A 21778-nucleotide genomic window follows, 5' to 3' on the forward strand; every position below is an offset into this window, starting at 1 on the left:
TTTGTGTGTATAAGAAGGGAAAGCCCAAAGCATTATGGACTTATGATTAATCATTAAAGGAACCTTTCTCTTTGTTTGCCACATCTGGGGTTTTTGTGTCATATTAAGGCAATTTGTTATATTAAGAGTTGGGATGTATGAGACCTGTATCTTTTTTTATATAATGTGGGGAGAGGACTATTGTGAATACAGACTCATTCTCAGCAGAACAATCTTAGGAACACGTCTAGTTTGCATAGAGGATCTAGAAATGAGTTCCTTAAAAATATCCATGAGCATGTATGTACTCCCTGGAAAGACTTCACATACTCTGAGTTACACATACCCCGGCTTGAAAACCATGCATTTATCAGACCCATATGTAGCCTAACCTAACCCAGTCCAAGATGTTTTAGCCTGGGGATCTCAGTCACTGGAGGAGAATAACTGAAAAGTTGAAAAGAGGGCCCAGAGGTGCAGAGAGGACTGCAGCAGCCCCTGTTTGGGGACCAGTAATGAGGAGCCTCTGTTTCCAGTCTGGTGTTCACAGACATGCACGTGCTCCAGCTATCAAACAGAAGGTAGAAGATTCCCTGGCTCTTTGTTGATGCAAATAAGCACATCACCATCTTCTGAAACTAGAAGTTTCATGTTGCAAACTCACAGGCCAAAAGAGGGAGGCAGGTGATGTAAATGAACAAAGCAGATGGGGTCTGAGATTAGCGGTGTGAGACTGGATAATGGAGGGGCCAGGCCTCACCAGAGATGGAGGCTGCTACTCAGCTTCCATTTTTCAAGGGAAGCCAAAAACCTGAATTTTCATGTGAAATCTTCCAATTTGTAAATGTTGGCAGTTAAATCAACATTTTTATAAAACACATTGCAGGCCAAACAGAACAAGTCTACAGGTCATATCTGGTCCGCGGTTGTTAGTTACCAATCTCTGTCCGCCCAAAGGCAACTGGGTGATATTTTTACCTCTAGAGAGAGAACAAAGCAGTCTTTAACTAAAGTTTGGGTCTCCCGCTCTGACTCCAGCTACTGCTCCAGTTTCTTAGCTCCAGCTCCGCTTCAGCAGTTTATTAACCCTGAACAAGTCGTAGCTGATTCACACGTGGGTCCTGCAAGTTTAGAGTGAAGTGCATGGTCAATTATCTAGTATTTCAAGCTTCATGGGGACTGAGAGAGTTGTCATCATCAAACCCAAGCCATTTAGTTGGATGGACTTTTAAACGTCATTTATTTCAACTTCCCTGTTTTTACAGCTTCCATTAACATTTTCTAAATATTCCTTTCAGGGCTAATAGCACTTGGATTAGTAAATAGTATTATAGTTCCTGGATGCTCTCCTCATTTGCCTTCAGTCTCTGGAGGTCCAAGGACTGTAAAAACTTCTTCAATCAAAGAAATAGCTATAGGTCTGCTCTCAGCCGTTCTCACTTCCAGCCCCTGGCCTACAATTACCCTGAGGCTTTAACTTCAGATGGTGTGCTGGTTTTCTAATGTGTCCACAAATTCTTTGATACTCCTCCCTTCAGGAGGTAGAGCTTAATTCCCTCTCTGTGAATGTGAGCTATACTTAGTGACTTGCTTCTAATGAATAGAATATGATGGATGATAGTGATTCTGAGAATAGGTCACAGGCATTATGGCTTGCTCCCAGCTCTCTCTTGAATTACTCACTGCGGGGGAAGCCAGAGGTCATAAGGACACTTAAGTGGCCCTGTGGAGAAGCCCATGCATGGGGGAACTGAGTTCTCCTGCCAAGAGCCATGTGAACAAGCCATACTGGGAGCAGATTCTCCAGCCCTGTTTAAGCCTTCAGATGACTACAACCTGCTCACCTCTTGACTGCAAACCCAGGACAGATCCTGTGCCATAAACACCAGCTCAACTGCTCCTGAATTCCTGACCAATGGAATCTGTGAGACAAGCAAATTTTGTTGTTCCAAGATGTCAGGTATGGTTGTAATGTGCTACGTGGCAATAGATTAACACAGAGGGGCATAAAGCAACCCAGCCTACCATCCTCCTGGCCTGGCCTCATCACCTTTCCTGTTCCAGTTTAACCAGGGCAAGAAGACAAGATGTAACTCCTCCCAGCTGTGATGTTAGCTTATCATTTGCTAGATTCCAGGTAGCTGGCTATATATGAATTCATGATTGAAAATCCTATCTCAAATTTTTATCCACTTACAAGTGGATAAAGCCTTTTGTCTTATACATTTGTACACTTTTGTGTGTGTGTGTAAATATTCCATGAAGCAGCAAGGTCAGGTATCTTTTGAGATGGGTAAAGAATACCACAGAGTAGGTCTTTATGGCAAGGGGTAAAAAAGAATGTTTTGAGGTGTGTGGGAGTGCCCTGAAAGAGAAAAATATAGAAATAAAAAGGTCTCGGTTTAATTCTCCTTTGTACCCAGAGGCAGCTCTGCAAATACCATCCTAATGAGCCACTGCCTAGCCCCTAATTTCATAAAACCCTCAGAAGGGAAAATGCATGAAAGGCAGAGCTGATTCTATCTCTTTTGATATTTGTCCTTGGGTCTACTTTTGGGGCTCTGAGAGCACATGAATTAACATGAACAAGTGAAAGCATTCAAAAGTAGCCCTTTCCAATGACGAGCCAAGCCAGTTACCATACAGCTTGCATATTTATTGAATACTACTAAAATAGCTAAAATACATTGGGTACTTGTTGTGAGTGCATCAGTAAAGATCACATTGTTACAAAAGCCTGCATATTCAGCAGTACACAACTGCAACTCTACGGAAATGCCACAGATGCAGAATACTGTTTTCTTGCTCTATTTACACAGCGGATATACCTATTCTAACAAAGGAGGGAAGGGGGAAATGCACAGGAAACTCAGGCCAATGGGGGAGCAAGAAGAGAACGAAGAAGTGCAGTGCATGCGTCGGTTGATGTGTAACAGTCAGAAGCGGGACAGTTCAGAACAAAGCCTGCCCTGTCAAAGGAAGAGCTAAAAGACAGTTATATAAAAATTAAGGTGGGCTTTCAGACTGGCTAACACAACAACATTCCATGAGTGGATGGTATTGTCTGATTGTATTTTTGTTTGTCCATTTCATTGGGAGCAAGGACAAAAATGTAAAATCTACACCTTGCTTATCAGAACTGCCGAAAAAGAGTGCTCTGCCTTTAAAAAAAAAAAATTTGTAAAAACATTTTTTTCCAACCTGATTTTTGGGAAAGGTGTAATTTTCATGTTCCTACTGAGATGTCAGTTTTTTAGATTTTTTCCAGAGGGCATTTGTTAAAAAAAAAAGTTTGCCCTTTCTTCCCCAAATATTCTTTCAAATGAAAAGAACCAAAAGAGACACCTAAAAATGCCTGTCAAATTATTGCTTTTCGTTCTCTAAGTGAGGCAGGCGAGGCTATGGAAAGGAAGAGATTTGGTAAGGAAATTACAGTTTTGTGATTGCTCCCGCTACAGTGACTGCGTGTCCAGGAGTGCCAGCCCATGAGACGTGGGTCTCTCCTGCTCTGTGGTGGCACTCACTCAACCTAAAACGCTGAAGAAGAAAGCCACACTGAAGACACAAGGAGAACAAGTCAATCCAGTCTAGAGAACAACATTCGGGGAAACAGAGTACCAACACCTTCTTAGAACATGAAAATAAAAAATAACTCCATCAGAGCTACCTTGCCAAGGAGCATGTTGAAAGTCCAAAATAGCACCATTCATCAGTGTCTCAGGTCCTGTGGCAGCATCTCGGTCACTTACCACAAGGAAACAATGAGTTTCAAACTACTTCTATACATCGAAAGAGTACATGGATAAAATATAGAGATATACAGACAATTGATGAACATAAACTACTAGGCTTGTTACATCTAAATGAAAAAAAAAAAATGGGGACTCTCAGCCTCTGCAAGAAGCAGTCGGGAGCTGTGTGAGTGAAAAGGCAGAAGTGGACCGGTTGTGTGAGAGCAGAGGGGGTTTGAGTTGTGGAAGACATCGTCGTAGCAAACCAGGCCTGAAGGCCCACCTGTAAGGGTTGTAAACGTGGATTCACAGTGTGAAATTCTGAGCGTTTTCACTTGAGTCAGAATGATTAAAAACTGGTTTGATGATACCTATTTGTCCACTGTAAATTCTCTAAAGCAAGGCTCAGAGTCCCATAGTTTCTTCTTATACTTGATGATTTACACAGAAAAAAATCCCATATATGATACCATGACCTCATCAATACCCATACACCATGTGTAATACAAATGGAGGTGATTAAAAAGAGAGGAGGTAACTGATTCCCGGGGAGTGGAGCTCACTGCTGCCAAGTGGATGCAGGGAGGCAGCCTCGGTCTGGCCATCCTTCTTGCGGCTCACTTCCTTTGGGACAGGAAGTCTTCCCTGAAGAGCACACAGACAGACACACACAGAAAAGAGACACACTGAGTCACGCTCCTAAAACCATTTGAAAACTTTTGCTTCTCTCTCCCGCCTTTTATCCCTGAACTCCTGGTGTTTTGCAGAGTTTACATATTAAACACAGTTCACCTGAATGTAAATATTAGGTCTGTCGGCACATGAAGTAACTAAACACTAGCCACCGTGGCTGCAGTGGCATCAAGCGCGTCCCTAATGGCTGGGCCGAGCCATGTAGGAGACAGCATTCACCAGAGTCAGATTCCTGAAGACGGTTTCCAGGATCCAATCGGACCCCCGACAAAAGACTGGGTGAGAGGTGTTCCTAGGAGTGCTAACACTTTTTTAAAAAAGAGTTCAGTGGCCGTGGTGGGAAGGGATACTTGTTTTCTAATACATAATAAAAATATTTAAAGCATACCACAACTGCACAAATGTAATTTATGTACAGTTTATTCTAGAAGCAACTGGGACAGTCCCTATGGGCCTTACAGTAAGAACCAGAAGTGGGTACCAAAGGCAGGGGAGTGTTTGGGAGGGAAATCATGTGGGCTGGGGGTGGGAAGGCAGCGGCTGCAGAAAAGAGGAGATTAGTGGGAAACCAAGGCCAGAAGAGAGTGAGATTCAGCTAGATTGGACTGACTGGGGCTTTTCTAGTCTCTCCTCACGATCCTGATGAGTGAGGGTTTCGTGTTTCTGACTAGGAGAATCCAAACGCACTGTGACTGATGATCCTTTGAGTACCCATGGGGAGAAGCTCCCCATCACAACCAAACAGCAAGAGGACAGGACAATGAAGCCCATTTGCCCAAACAATGATGCAAAATAAAGGTCTTATCACAACTAGACTTTATGCCTCATTCAGAAATGAATACAGTGAACATTTGACAAGAGTCTCTTTTAGCCTAACACTTAATTACTGGAGTTGTCTTTAAAAAAATTATCCACTATGGTTTTAAAAGATGTTTTTTTTTTTCTTTTCCTTTTTGTTCAGGTCACATGTTCTAACAGGATAGTTATAATAAGCCAATTTGACTGGATATAAGTACTTGGGTTAAAGTGATAATCTTGCTTAGTGATTTGCAAATTACTTTATTCGAATTTTTTTAAATTCAGAAGTCAGGGACTTCCAAGCAACTTGAAACCAAATAAATGTTTTCAGCAGCCGCCAGAGTGAACTAAATGTAACAGATAATTCAACTTTAAGAAGACTTATTTACTGTATAGGGTTCCCATATTAAACATCTGTTATACCTAAATATTTTTTTAAAATCTCAGACTTTGAGAGCATGTAACATTTTTAGAACGTATATGAAATCCACTCAGTACGTACTTTAATGCTCCAGTCTTAGTTTGTGATTTAGAGGTTGTTTTGGTATCATTAAATACCAACAGGACCAAACCAGAAAATTAAATTAAAATATAATTTATCATTTACACACACTTAAGGATCTAGATAAATATCCAAAAGCATTGTATTGGGCAGGTCCCTTCACTTGTGAAAATAATTTCAATCTTGAAATTTTGGCATGCAATCCCACTACTTAAAAAAAGAAATCCACTGTAATCTTGATGTCTTTAATGTCTGTTTCTCCTCCCCTATCAACCAGTTAGCGTCATGGTTCAGGATATGACAAGCTTAAGTTTTGGACAAATGAAGAATTCAGTGGCTGTCATAGGCCTAGAAAGGGAAATCAAAAGTTCATAACACATTTCACTCAACAGCTATGCTCTTTGCATGGCTGGCCTTAACACTGCCTCCTTCAGACTTACTGTGAAGTGAATATATAGAACATCAGTTGGTCCTTATATAAGTCTCAGTTTTACTAATCTCTTATCTCCATAAAAAAATATACAACAAAATGAAATAAAGAGCTGGGTGGGATCTGGGTAATTGGGAAAGAAGTCCTTTCAGGAAAAAAAAATGTGAAGGAGATTCTTTCAGATTTGAATTTATCATGTTTACTATTTTTTTCTCTTTCAAGGACCCAAAATGTTCACACATGTCTTCCCTTCATTATTCATGTTTTGTGTGCCTACTATATGGATTGAGCACTCTATTAGATTTTAAGTCAACAGAGACAAAAGCAGTCCCTCCAGCCTGCCCTTAATTAACTTGCTGTATGGGAGACACCTAAATAACTGGAGGATAACAAGGCAGTGGTGGTAAACCATGCAGGGAGTTCTGCTATGAGGCACCCTGGGGAGCTCCTGGGGAGATAAAGTTCTGTGCCTACTCCCTTTGGAGGCTGGAATTTACTAGATTTCAGTCCCTACCTCCTGTCCTTCATTAACAACAAAAAAAAGATATTTCTGCCCCCATTAAAGGAATTTCAAGCTTCTGCAGCAAGGGGAGGAGGTATTTTGAAGAGGAGACACAAAGATGTCTTACTCCCCACAAGTAAGGCCCTGCAAGAATTCATACACAGTGTCATATCTTCCTCCATCATCCACCATATAATGGTCCCTACAGGACTGAGGAACTTGAGTAATCCAGAAGGCTGGAGGAGGGGATGTGCTCCTAGACGGTCCCTTCGCTGAGGTACCTCAGGTAGGATGGCCCTCTCTGCTGATGACTGTTAGTATATGAATCCCCCAGTTACTCAATAATGTGCTTTGGGCCAAGTAAGCCAAGATTGTTTTTCATATGATTATGCAAAGACGTGCTTTTCCAGAAGGCAACCGCTAGAAAAAGGACAAATATATTATGCTTGAAATACTATTCATATATTTAGAGACGAAAGAACTCAAAATAACAGAAGACCTGAATTCCAGGATCCACTATGCCAGCCCCCTGGAGCATACCTCAATGCAGGCAAGGCCTAGGACACAGACTGGCCTTCCAAGAGGAAAGGGAGGCACTGTTGACCTCATTGAGGAACTTGCCCAGTCTTGCCCCTCTGGTTGATGCCACCAGTATCAAAGAGAGGACCTCTGGATGCCTCAATGGGGCACGAACTAATGAAAAAACTATACTTTCCCCCTTCTCTTCCATAATCACATCTTCCCCTCAGCTACTCAGGGGAATTTTATGCCTTGAGGTGGCCCAGTAAAGAATGTCTAGACTATATGGCGCCCCCGGTGGTGTGGTCCTGCTGAGGAGGTGGGGTGTGGGTGTGTTTTAAGTAAAGCTCCAGTATTTTAGCACACCTCCACTCCAACTCTACAAGATCAGAACAACTCTAGGTCAGGCAGGGCCCAAATCATTTGGTTCACCTACTTTGCTGCCAATGATTTCGACCTTGACCTTCAGAAATTCTCTGAAAGATTAAAAGTGATTTAGAATTGTTTTCTTCCAGTGCAAACTGCCAGTAGACATAATCTCTTTAACTAATGTCTGCCTGTTAATAAAAGATAGGAAATTGCTGAAACCATTAAGGGTAAGTAAGATAGTTTCCCAAAGTTGAAATGATAGTAGTAGCTGGGGAGTCCTCTCCATTGGTCAATTACACTTAATTTTTAAATGGAAATTTTATTTTCAATGGACTCTATTTTTTTTTTTAATTGCAAAATCAATAGGTCAGTGGTAAAAAGTACAGTCCTCCTTGCTTAAGGTCAAATTGATATTTACCCTAACAGGAAAGTCCAAAGGTATCTACAGTAGAAACTGGTAAATGTTTTTGTTGTTGTTGCTGTTTTGAAATGCTGCTAAAATCTAAAATGTAAATTTTACAAATTTTCTTAAGGCAGAGAATTGTCACGCCTTAAGATGTCTGAACGATGAAAGCATGTCTATAGAAAATATTTTTAGGCTAAAAATTAGAAGAAAAAATACAACAGCTTTTTTATATTCTTTCTGTTTTGTTTCATGGGTAATCTTATCAGATAGTCAGGTATTATTACCAGACAAAACTGTCACCATCTTATACTTTTAAGATATCTTTTAGTTAGATATTTCATATTTGAGTTTATCCACCCAGGAATGGAACAAATTAAAAACCTGTAAAAGGTACATTTGACAAATTGGTTCCATGATTCTTAAATGAAAATTTGCTTTGGACTTTGGACTTGTCAAGAAAGATAGTATGAACTGTAAGAGTCACGGGACTTTAGGATATTCTTTTTCTTTTTGTAGTATATGTTATTTCCAAGGTCATAATAGTATCAGGTTAATGGATTATTATAGTAGACAATAATGAGTATTAAAATTAGAAATAATTGGGTTTTAAAAAAAAAATTGTTTCTAAATGGAAAAAAACCAAAAAACCTTAACAAAATGTCAGCTAGAGATCTTACCTTAGGAAGCCTTCCCTCCATTTCCTTGTTTGGAAATGGTTCTTGACTGACCCAGACAGAAAGCTCTGGGTAATAAACCTAGAGAGACATAAAAGTACACACATTCAGATTAAAAACTGGATCCACTCTGAAACCACTTGGGAACAGCTTAATGAGCTCAATTCTCCTCAATGGTCACTTATTTGCCAATTGCAACTTAGAGTGCTGGGGAAGCCCATCCGCTCTTTCAGACTGTCAGTGTGCTTCTGAATGTACACTGCACTCAGGAGAGTTTTAGCTCAATGTCTTCCAAGACCAAGTCCAGCAGAGCAGAGATATCAATCAGTGCTACCTTTTAGCATGCAAAGTGGTAGCTTCATGGCTTACTGCCTGAGCAAACTAAGGCACTGGGGAGGCCTAATTTTCAAAGCAACCTGTGATAAGTATCCTTGCAAAACTCCATGTTTATGAGATAAATGTGTCATGTACCCACCAAACACTGTTAAATCCTGATTCATTTATTAGAAGGCTCAATTATGCACAAAACATATGGAGGAAAGGAAGAAGCAGCCTGCATCCTCCCCAGATCCACACGTCCGCTGACAACACACTCTGCCCAGCTGCCTGAAAGTAGCCAAGTGTCTCAGAGAGGGGCAGGGCAGGGGACTGGTGGCATCGCCATGAATGATTCAGAGAATGCTAGCTGTTGCATATGGGGGTGGGGCAGGGGTGGGACGAGGTGGAGAGTGAGTCCCACTGAGCAACTCTTCTTTCAATATTAAAAAGGGTTATGACCATCCTAAGAAGGCTGCTGACCAGCTCTTCTCCATCTCTGGTAAAGGCAGGAGTAGGGGGATAAGGACTTAAATTACAACTACAGATTTAGGTCAGCTGTAAGGAAGAACTTGGCATAAGAATTGTTAAATTACTAAAAGAATTTAGAGAGGAAAACTGTGAAATCTTCTTTAAGAAATTTAGAAACCGAATCCAACAACCATCTGTCAGGGCTAATTTACATTTGATACAGCCCTGCTTGAAGGGAGGGGAGAAAATTAGGTAAGATTCCCTCCAGATCTGATTCTCTAGATGCTGTAAATGAGCTTCACATTTAATAAATAATATTAAGAATTACACCTCATTAATTGGTTAACAGACTTGTATGTCTTTTTTTGTTTATTTTTGAAAGCACTAGATGTGGTAGCCTAATCATCGGGCTGACTGCAATGTTTTCAATGTCCCAATCAGTCACTTTGGTCAGGGGGTCTGAGGCACAAAATGTGACGGCTGTGCCGGTTTTGTGGGAGAGTCTAACAGAAACTGTCTTTGCTCAACCCCAGGGACATTTATGGAACATCCCACTGTACGAAGCAATCTTGCATGCATTACCTAATTTAACCTGAAGGTAAGTTGTAAATAGGTCTTATCATTACAGAGAAGAGGAAACTGAAACTCAGAAAGGTCACATGACTTGCCCAAAGTCACACAGTGTAGGATAGGACTCAAACTCAAGCCAGGCTCCCAGGTTCTGAAGCTGGGTTCTTTCCGCCATCCTGATGCCCTCGAATTATCCCAGAATGCAAATTGTCTACCACCTCTCTTTCAAAATTACACCAGTCCACAGCCACCACACACATTTAGGCCTTAAGTATTTGAGAGCTCATGCTACAAGAACTGGGCCTGTTTTCTGACTTTGGACTGGGTCTGCTTTCTGGGCCATGCGGTTCCCCCAATTGCAAACTCTTGCCTCTTGCTCAGCTTTCCCTGCTCTGCTCAGCTCCTTCTAGGAGAACGCCACCATCTGCCTTGTTTGGGACGAACAGCCACCACTGACATTCCCCTGAACCAGGAATGGGTGAAAAAAACAAAACTGCAATCTTAGATACACAAGCTTTGTTTAAGGCTTAAAAGAAAGTCACAGCACACAGAATCCCACTTTGGGAAATTATAGGAGATCTCAAATTGGGATCTACTGTAAATTCACTTAAATAAATAGATAAAAGATGATGACATCTCTACATTACTGCTTTTCAAGGCATGCTTTAAGTATAATTAAAAACATGACACATATTAGCAAGAAATAATATTCTACTGTAAACCAAAAACATTGATAGAAATACATGTAGAAACATAGTAGGCACATGGATGCAATGAAAAGCAAAATCAAGTAAATGTTGTATCTGTTTTCTTATGCTTTTTTATGATATTCTACTTTAACAAAATGACACTACATTAGTATTTAACTTCTAGGTCCAAAACATGAATACTGAAGCCACCCAAGTCTGATCTGTAGGGAAAAATAGCTTAACCCTCAGAAATTATTATACTTACTGTTACAATACTTATTACAAGTTTTTTTCCAAGAACTTTCCTTTTTTAAAGAAAAACAGCCAGTGACTGTATGCCAATGAGTATCTGCCAGCAAATCCATAACTAAGGAAACTTCCTTCCCTACTTCAAATTTGTTCTTTTGAAACGTATTAATTTAGCTACAGATTGACCAAGGGCATTTCTAATTAGGCATTTTTTTAGTGTGTGAATCATAAAGTAATCAGTGTATATGTTAGGAAAAATAAATGTCACTTTGGCCTTGTGGTAAATTCATCTAGTCTCCTTCTGAGTCAGAATTTTAAGCCAAAAATGGCAGGGACATATAAGAATCTCAATTACATTCTTAACACCTGTCTGGCTGGTCTCTAAGAACTCAGTATATCCCTGGACACAGAATCTAAAGGGGAATAGTTAAACTTTTATTTTTTGGTTTTGGGAAAAGGTGGTAGATTATTAGAAATATATGCTACCTACATTACAGCTTTGTTCATTCCTATACCTGTGGTGTTTTGAAGACTCAACATGAAGGACTTAAGAGGAAAAAAAATCAATGACAATCATTATCCTTACTCTCAAGTAACTTAGAATACCTTTGTCCATGCAGGCATTCACCATGAGTTTGTGAAATACCCACAGTGTGCTGCACACAGTTAGATTCTGGATATCACAAGAAGAGAAATAGAGTTCCTGAGTCCTAGGAGCTCAAATCAAGGGGCAGGGGAGGCAAACAGCAGGGGCGATAGATCCTCTAAAAGATCATTTTAAAGCATGTGCTATGGGCTGAACTGTGTTCCCCCCAAAATCCATACGTTGAAGTCCTAACCCCCAATACTTCAGAATGTAACTGTATTTGGAGATAGGGTAATAAAGAGGTAATTAAGTTAAAATGCGGTCATATGGGTGGGCCCTAATCCATTATGACTGGTGTACCTATAAGAGGAGGAAATCAGGACACGTCTACACAGAGGGAAGACCATGTGAAGACACAGGGAGAAGACAGCCATCTACAAGCCAAGGTGAGAGGCCTCAGAAGAAACCAACCCTGCTGACACCTTGACTTCAGATCTCGAGACTCCAAAATTGTGAGAAAATACATTTCTGTTGTTTAAGCCACCTAGTCTGTGGTGCTCTGTTTTGACAGCCCTAGGAAACTAACACAGTGTGTTTTAAGTGCAATTTAAAAAAATGTATAGGTTATGTCAACTGTAATAGCGGTTGGAATATCCATCAACAGATTTAAAAAAACAAACAAAACCAACATTTAGCAAGACATCCACTAGTGCTGTCAACAGAGGAAATAAGGGTGGCAGCGAGGGATCTGGGAGGGTATGTGATGGCTGCCAGATGCAAGCCAAGGAAGACAGAAGGCTGAGGGGTAAGGATGTAATGAACTCTGTGCAGGGAGGCGCCTCCACGGCCAGATCTCGCTACAGCTCTCAGTGGCCACAATAGTAACAACACAGATGCAACCCCACAGGCTGCTTCTTACCTAGTTCAGAATATTAGAAGCTGACAATGATCCTGTGATAGAGGCTTCTGAGTGCTGATAATATGTGGGTCAGAAAAGAGGGTAAGTTGATCTATCTTTCTGGAGAGCATCTGTTCTTGCTGGACCCCAAAGCTGTTCATTCTTCTTGGTATTAGTCAACTATGCTCCGAAAGTGGACACATGGTTTAAATTGTATCCCTTGCATTCATGTTTCTGGATTCAAGTTTGTGTTTTTCATGAAGACCGGTTAAACTAACGTTTCCTCTCTTAAACTTCACCAAGTTTTCTCTTGGTGGTGGTGGTGTGAGCACCTCAGAAATGTAAGCACATGGGAATCCCTCACAACTGTTATTTTATTAAACAAGTAAACCAAAGTTTGTCTTAGTCTTCACAAGAGAAGTGTGTTCTCTTAAAACTGTCTTCCATATATAAAATAAACAATTGTTTGTTTTTGCTCAAGTAAACTCCTCAAACCCTCTCGAATATTGCTCTTCCAGATGTCAGGAATCAGAGAAGCAAGCCTCAGCAATGAAGAAAACATCAGTATTTGTGAAAATACAGAGGGGATGAAATATTTTAATGTTTTAAATTGGAGAACATGCAAAGGTTTTGCTTGAATTCGGGGGAAGGTTGAGTGTTTATGCTCATTGAATATGTTAGTCAATGCATCTTTTTCTATAATGCTACATTTATCTCATTGATGACTAAACAACAGAACATGAAGAATCATGTTGGTTTAAATACACTAATCATGATAGATATGTATTTAGATATCCATGAGCAATTCTTAGTTAAAACCAATTTTTTTGCTTTCAAGTATACTTAATATATCTTAACCCACTAATATAGTTTTTTGGTTTTTTTTTTTTTGCGGTACGTGGGTCTCTCACTGTTGTGGCTCCGGACACGCAGGCCCAGCAGCCATGGCTCACGGGCCCAGCCGCTCCGTGGCATGTGGGATCCTCCCGGACCGGGGCCCAAACCCGTGTCCCCTGCATCGGCAGGCGGATTCTCAACCACTGCGCCACCAGGGAAGCCCCCCACTAATACAGCTTTATGGAGAAAAGGTACTATTTCTTCCTGATTCCCTTAAATGTATTTGATGGTTGGGCATTTAAGTTTCAATTGTCTATCACTGCATACAAGTTTAGAAGAAAATGCTCATGGTTTTTGCCTTTTGTAATCTTTATTTCCTTCTTTCTTTCCAGGCTCGTTTTATTCTCAGGGCAACGCATAGTGAAAAATAACTTCATTTTTAAAAGTCTATAAGACAATTAGCTTGCAATGATTATTGCCAAATTAGAATTTGTCCAAATTAGAAAAATAAAATGTGGAGGAATCAGAGACCACTCAGGCAAGGTACCCCGGCCCCTCAAAATGCCAACTAGATTATCATTCAAATCTTTTTTCTAACCTCTCAAGTTTTTCATAGCAGAACTTGCTATTTATTTTCCAACAGTACAGTCCACATACAGAATCAATCTAACTGACATGCTTCCTATCACTTCTACCATACTGCATGTAAATTTTGAACTATATCTATTTATTACCTGTTTCTAAATTCGTGTTTTCCTCTGCTCATTTACTGTCTTTATCAATATTTCTTTGGGGAGACTGTTACATTAGAACAACCTTCAAAGCAGGGTCATGGCTTTATTTGGAGCCTAAATATACCACAGACATATATGCTGCTTACTTCACTGGTTAACATAACTTCTCAGAAACCTGCTATGAAGATGTTGCATGGCTTGCTTGTTAATGGCCATAATTATAATATTATTTTCTACCCTTAGTGGGATTCTATATGCTTAAACAATGGGCTTTTTATGACTTACCAAGGATAGGTGCCCACCCCCAACAATTAGGAGAGGGAACTAGAGCGGCAGATGTCCAACCTGCGTAATTAATTCTTTGAGCAGCAAAGGAGTATATTTTATCATCTCTCTGCCAATGTGTGCGTGTGTGTGTGTGTGTGCGTGGACCCATGTTCTATTCTGCCTAATTGGCTGGGAGGCTGTGAAACCCAGTACTGTAATACAAGGAGAATTTATGTGCACATACATGCTCTTCATTTCTGCAAATACTCTTTGAAGTGGTGCTATTAAGAATCTCCCTCAAAAGCCAGTCTTCTCCCAGGTGTTACTGGTCATGGGAGAGGGCAGAATGTAAACTGAAACCATAAATGAGTTACAAGGTCATTTTCTCTGAACAGCATTACATCAAAGATTAGATGGTGCCAAAAGATGATGCACTGAGCTGTCTCTCTAGAGACCTACTCTTAGAGATCTGCCTAACCTTGTGAATGCTGCTTGGAGATGGAGTACACAGTGGAGGAAATGACCTGCAATTAGAAGACCAAAAGATAAATATGCAGAACACTGGGTCGTTCAGATAGTGTACTCACCTCTGCAGATTCTGGAAAGTAAAATGAAAGTGTTAGTTGGTCCCTAAGTTGGCCAACATTCTGGTTTGAGAACTAAGTGAAACATGCAGCGACCTTACTTAAATACACACACACACACACACACACACACACACACACACACAGGAGCTGGCTGTGGTAACAATGGGTAATCACAGAGAAAGACTTAACAAACACCTGACTGTTGCACTCAACCACAAATGCCCTCCTGCTAGAAAGGAAGGCATGGCCTTTTAGGGCACTGCTGTATTACAACACCTGCTGACACTCCCGGTTTTTCCATGGCCTGGTAAGTTCTTAATCTGTAGAAATGAGGGTGGGAGAGACAACCGGGTTCATAGCTCACAAACTGGTTAAGCCCACTGGCATTAACTTTGCTTTGGGTGCATATGTTTACTATGGGCACAGAAAATGTCCACATTTTATTACTGTTATGCAGCAGATTATGTTACTGCCCGTGATTACAGGTCAGGCAGGCAAAGGATTCATATCTCTTTACTTTGTGAGTTGGGGTGTTTGAAACAAGCTGTGTAGAGTTTAATAGTGGAATCCTCTCGATTCCCTCTGCTGGTTGTGAAGCCATCTTGAGAGGCTGCTGATGAATATGTGGGAGCCTGACAGCTGTGGAATTTCATTTCTAGATTTCAACTAGGCAGAGAAAGGAAAAGGAAGTCTCTGCACTGGCAACAAAATGAAAGTGTTTACGTGTGAAATTAATCGTCAGCACAAAGAGCTTTCACAGTCACTCTGTTCCACAATATAATATTCTGCTTGTTTGGCTGCTGAGTCTTTCAACATTTGATTTCTAAGAATAAGAACAAAGACTTAGTTAGTGGAGCAAGGAATCAAGTCAGGAGCAAGCCACAAAAGGTTAACAACATTACCCAACTCTGCTTTGTCACCCCTCTTTGAAACCATGCGTTATGTGAGTTTGGGGGGTTTGGGTGGCGTGTGGTTCAAGGCAGGGGTGAAGCAGTAGCTGGCGAACTGTGTGCTGAACCCGAGGTCAGTTGCAAACGTTTGTATTGTGCAAACGCCTCTCATCCCAGCCTCATTCCTTTCCAACAGGAACATGCTTAACACAAAGCAATCCACCTAAAGGCTCCATAAATCCAAAAAAGGGAGTTACTGATCGAGGAATTCTCAGATTTCTGCCAAGGCACCCTCCCCTGGGCTGGAGGTCAGCCTGGTACAGTAATCAGAGCCAAACTGTGGACTGGACTCAGGGAATTAAGTTCAACACTTCAAATCTAGACTTTTAATGGGCGATTTTTCTTTTCAGTGATGAAGACAAAACAAAGTACAAAAAGCTGATAACAGCCCAAAGTAAACCAGGAGAAAAAGTACAAGAAGAAAGCTTGGAAACAAATCTCATAAGGGATATCTAAGAAGAGATTTTCTGAACAAAGGGAAAAAATAAAGCAGCTTTTAAAAACTCTAGTTTGAGATTAAGCAGTTTGTGAGTGAACAATAAGAAAGTGCAGGCCACAAAGCAAGACATTCGTTCTTTTCAGCAGAAAAAAAATACTGGCCTTTGTTAACTAGCAAGAAAAAAACAAGGCCCCTCAGGCATTTAGCACAGCATAAGCTTCTCCTTGCCCCATGACCTCAACAAATATGTTAATAAAATCTTTACCTCCCTGGAGTGGAACCAGAATAAATATTTACTTAACACATCTGAGTTCTAAGTCTGGACCACCTTATTCCCTTATATAAATTGGCTTTCATTTGTAACCAAGAAATCAGAAAAACACCACATCTTGCAATGTTTCTCCTACTTTTAAGGTGAAAGAAAAGAAGAAAGAAGGAAGGATGAAAGGGAATGAAGGGAGGGAAGAGAGGAAGAAAGAAAGAGAGAGAGCAAAAGACTGAAAAACAGGAAAACAAAGGAAGGAAGGACGGAAAGAAGGAAAGAAAGAAAACCATATTGGGCCCCAGTGCACCAAACTGCACTTATGAATTTTTGAACTGTATTCTCTGCCACAAATGAGAGTCACGCTGTTGATATGCTTTCCAATACTAGACATCTGGAACTAGCAGGACTTTTTCCAAGCACATTCCAAGGTTAATAGGAAACATCTAGACTTGCTTTTATTAGCTGGCTTGAATAATTTTAGGTATGCTGGGTTTCAAATAACTATAAGAAGTCTGATTTCTACTCACCAAGAATACTGGTATTTCTTTCCTCTTGTCCTGAAGTTACTGCACTATCCACTAAAATCTTATAAAACTTTTCACCAACAACATGGAAGAATAAGTCCTCAAAACTCAGATTTCTTTCGCTAAAGCCCTCAATCAAAGGCTAGTGAAATAGGTATTTATTTATCTGGACATAAGGATTTGGGGTTTTTCTTGATCTGCATGAATGATGAGATAGCCAGTTGCTTTTGACGAGCTTGTGGACATTTCAAAGCATTGCTATTGGTGACATGAGCAAGACTGACTTTTCCAGAAAGTGGGTATTTTCTCCCAAAGTGCTCATTCCGAAAGAAGTTATTCTTGCTTTCCGTCAATGCACCCTCTTCTGCTGGCAGCTGCAAACCGCTCAGCATTTAGCAAAACACATTTCACAGTTCAGTGCTTGTCTTGCACCGTCTTGGTCATTCAAAGACTGATAACTCTTCAACAGCGAACAGCATCATAACAGATCACTAAATTTGGAGGGAAAATGGTTTCTGTTGTGGAGAGGGTGTAATTAAAATTGGTTTAAATCAGAGGCTAGTTGATTATCTTATAAGAAGTTTGGCTTTAAAAAGGGGGGAAATATAGCCAGATCCATATCTGCATGCTGTAAGTGTTTAGGTCACAAACAGGGCACTAAGAGGTTTCCAGTAACCTGTCCTCTATGAAAACTGGCAAAAAACTAAAAGTACAAGAGGAATAGAATAAGGTTAGGATGGATGTGCCCCTGTACACCACCTGGATTTTCAGCCCCACTGAGTACAGCCTGGTCTGATTCAGTAGAAGTCTTCTCCCTGACAAAGGCTCAGTCAGGCAGTACCATGGGAAGCAGAGAAGACCTATGGGGGCGGCCACCAACCCAAATCGACAAGGTGTTTCAGTACTTGGAGTCACCCAACAAACACCTCAAGAGTTGTGAAGATAACTGCAAAAGGAATGCCAAATTAGGAGGCTAAATTCCCTAGGAAAGGGATCACATATTCCAACTGACGCGAAAAAGCCAGCTTTGGAAACTCAGAACTTCATTCCAAGTCCTGACTGCATTCTGCGACAACAGAATAAATTGATATTGACATCTTTTGGGCTTTTCCCCCTCAGTCCTTCTTCCATTGCAAACCAATCAGCAAAACTATACTACTCCAAAGGAAGAGAACTGTGAGCAATGCATGAGGGTTGTTGGAACCCACATGGGCAGAGTATGTAAATTTGGAGACCCCCAGTTTTCCATGGCAATGCATACTAGAGGTCATTATAATTTTTTTAAAATTATTTTTAGGCATGTTTTCCAGGCACACTCATTTAATCCTCAGGGTGCTGTTGCAAGGACGAAGTGCATCAATACCTGTAAAGCCATGGCAACAGGGTCCAGCACACAAGGACTAAGTGGATCTGGGGTAGCTGTTATTATCATCACCCTCACAGTCTGACAGATGAGAATGCTGATGGGGAGCAGTCAGGGAGCCTGCCCAAGATCACATACCCAAGAAATGGAGAAGACAGCATGCAAACCCAGCCTCTCTTCTCAGAGAACACGGTCTCTCAATATCGATCTTCTCTGCTATTTCCCCAGAGCTACCTGCAGTGGCGTCATGAGGTCCCTGAGAGCTGGGGCCTGTTTTCAACCCCCAAGTAGGTGCTGAGCATCTCCACTTAGTGTCCTTGTGATGAAATTTAGATAAATTTCTGACACCTACTATCAAGAGTAGTTTTCTCAGAAATATTTGTTACTCTGCCAGCTGTGTTTCTGAAAAATAGCTGCCCTCAAAAATAACTTACCTAAAAAAATCAGCACTGTCTGAGGGCACAGAGGGTGTGCTCATCCACGTGTCACTACAGTAGTTGGGAAAGACTACTCTTAGAGCAGCAACTCTCACTTGGCTACATGAGGGCTGCGGATCTAATTAAACCCAAGCAACACTCATCACCGCAGTTTTGTCTTTTTTCAGTTTTCCCTGGAAGGAAATGTTCAGCACAATACAAATATCTAGCAAACACTGCAGCTAATTACAAAGGGCATTTGCTGAGAAACCAAATGGTTTTCATATGACCCCTAAATGAACTCTCAAATGACTTCTTCTCTGATGGCTTAGTAACGGACAGTCTAATTCAGAATATTTTTCTTTCATCAGATGCCTTTGAAATCATGTTCACTGTAACTTTGCTTTTCAAAATTTCAATTTCAGAACAAACTGTTTAGTCAAAGGAGAATTAAACTCTTATCTTTACCAATGATATGCAGATATACAAACCATACACTACATATAAATATAAAGTAATCCTAGTTGAAGAGGAAGAAAATAAACACTTATTAGACCAGAGAGGCAGTGTGGAAACTACTAAGAATGGTAATTCAGAAAGAAAAAAAAATGTAACCTGATTCCATTTGGAAACTTTTAATTAACGTAGTAGAAATGCAGTCAGTACTAAAGACAGAAAAATGGAAAAATAGAGGTCAGGGAACAAGCCAATTATTAGTTATTACTATCATGAAGGTAACAAATAGAAAATAACAAGGAAAGTAGTATCTGATCCTCAGACTACAGGCAGAGTACTGTATTCAATCAGTCAAAGACATAGTGCCCCTCTGGGTTTGTCTGAACAACATAAGAATACTGATCAAATTGGTAAAAATTCACATTAACTATCAGATGAATTGTTTATATGATGCCAAAAAAATTTAATTGAATTTCTGATTGAATTGATTGTGACAGTGTAGACAATTAATCCTGTAAAAGAAAATTAAAGTTTCAAAAGGAGTCCTCATGCAAAAAAAAAAGCATAGGCTTAATGAAGATGAAATGAAAAGATATGGAGACTTGACTCCCAGACCTTGATAACAAGATCAGAACAATTTAAGATTCTATTATCAAGAAGTGAACAAAATATCCAAAGGCCAGAGGCATTCTGTGATGCATAATTAGACCTAAGTCTCCACAGGGCACCATGAAATGGAGACTTAGTTGCGGTCCATAGCATCTAGGCTTTGGAAACAGTCAAATCCAGGTGACTAAGGATCAAAATTACAAAGATGAGAAGGGCTCCAAGAAGATGTGGGCAGAATTTTTGATGCTCTATTAACTGAAGTGGTTGAGTAGATATATTAATTGATTAGCCAATCAATAAATCAAGAAATAGTTACCAAGTACTTACTTTCTGTGAAGCATTTAATATTTAGTAGGTAGCCTTCAGCTCTAGAGAATGAACATATTATCAAAGAAAATGTCCCATTACCTTGGGCTGGAAGTGCCAAAGTAGCAAAGAAAACCCTTTTTTTTTTCTCTCAAAAAAGTCTTTTAGAGCTAAGCCACCAAATCCTGGATATCTATTCAGGAAAGGAGAGGGCTAGTTAATGAATTCATCTTTTCAAATTCTAATTCTCTTAGCCATGCAACCACAGAAAGTACATGAGATCGCATCTTTCAAACAGTGGATCCATTCCCTGCCCAGTATTCATTTTCTCAGCCAGTGTTAACTGAGTCCCTACAACGCAGCAGGCACTAGGCTAAATGTTCAACCATGTGCTGCCAAACCCACATGGCACAACAGTGCACGCAGGTTCAGCAACCGCCTGGCAAAGGTGCACAAGAACAGACTCTCCCCTCATGGTCTCAGTAAGCCTTTTGGTAACTTTCACTATGACGACAATGAAGGACACGAAACAGTCCTTCTTAGTAAAGTACTTGATAACAATCCCTTACTTGGGTCATGTTTATAAGTATCTTAGTCAGTAAGTTTTATTCATCTAACTACAGACGCTAGTTTTTCCTTGACAGTTCTGAACGCTGGCTGCCAAACACGCAGTATCTTCTCCTAATTTCTACTCTTTCCTGTCCAAGAATGGGTTCTATATCCGACACTGACTTTATCCAATAAAAGTGACCTCAAAATGCCTGGACCCATTTTAAACACAACTTTTGTAGATTTCTCCCTGTTCAGCCACTGGACTGCAGTATTTTTCCCTGCTGGAATTGTATCAAACACAATTCAGACAGGAAGGCTGTTACCTGCCCCAGTAATCAAAGGACACTGGTGTGTGATGGTGATCTGAGTAAGGGCTGGAGTGGAGAAGGGAGAAGAGCTAGAACCGGGCAACGACACCAAAACTTCTGTGTACGTTATGAATCTCCCTCTTGTTTTAATTGCCTATTGGTATGAGTCTCTGGCTCATATTTTCACTGGCAACAACTATTCAGCCATTCTCCCTTTCTTTCCAGTCAATGGCTCTGGTTCCCAATTTCAGCTTAAAAGGGGCCAAGAGACCTTCCTTTCATCGAGCACATTCTCTTAAATATCTTCTCCTTCTCCTTTTCAAACAGGAATTATGTTTGTATTTTAGTCTATGAAAGTGAGGATAAACAAGGATAGTGTAAAATCAAGGGTTTAAAAATACTTCCAGCTAGATAATCCTAACACTTTTCAGGCACAAAGCTTAGACTGGAAACCATCCTAAGGTAATAAGAGGCAATCATTTCACTTATGAAGATTTCATTACCTTGTGAAACCAGAGCAGATGATGCTCTACCGTCATGAATGCCTTAGTCAGACTGCTGAGAGGCAAACTGGGACCACTGGCAAAACACCATTGATAACCTGGAGCACAAGGGCACCCCACAGCCAGTGTTCTGGATGGATGTGTGACTCCACCCTAAAGATGAGAGTCCTCTTCCAGCAGACCATACTGAACTAACCTTCTGGACACTCTCAGGGCCTCTTCTGTCTAAAGAAGTGTACAGGACGGGAGCACAGAACTACAGAGCTGGTTTTGTATTGTGC

The 21778-nt window shown here is 40.6% G+C and overlaps 1 protein-coding gene across 1 annotated transcript; it reads right to left on the bottom strand.

Moving 5' to 3' along the window:
- Nucleotides 1-4229: 4229 nt before the first annotated feature.
- NREP (neuronal regeneration related protein) lies at nucleotides 4230-21533 on the bottom strand (the record flags this gene model as incomplete). The annotated part of the gene is made up of 3 exons (XM_079702287.1): nucleotides 4230-4355; nucleotides 8607-8684; nucleotides 21498-21533. The coding sequence occupies 3 exons, from the start codon at nucleotides 21531-21533 to the stop codon at nucleotides 4230-4232; spliced, it is 240 nt and encodes a 79-aa protein (XP_079558413.1).
- Between the last annotated feature and the right edge of the window lie 245 nt (nucleotides 21534-21778).

Source organism: Hyperoodon ampullatus (genome assembly GCF_949752795.1).
Source record: "Hyperoodon ampullatus genome assembly, chromosome: 4".
NCBI lineage: Eukaryota > Metazoa > Chordata > Mammalia > Artiodactyla > Ziphiidae > Hyperoodon > Hyperoodon ampullatus.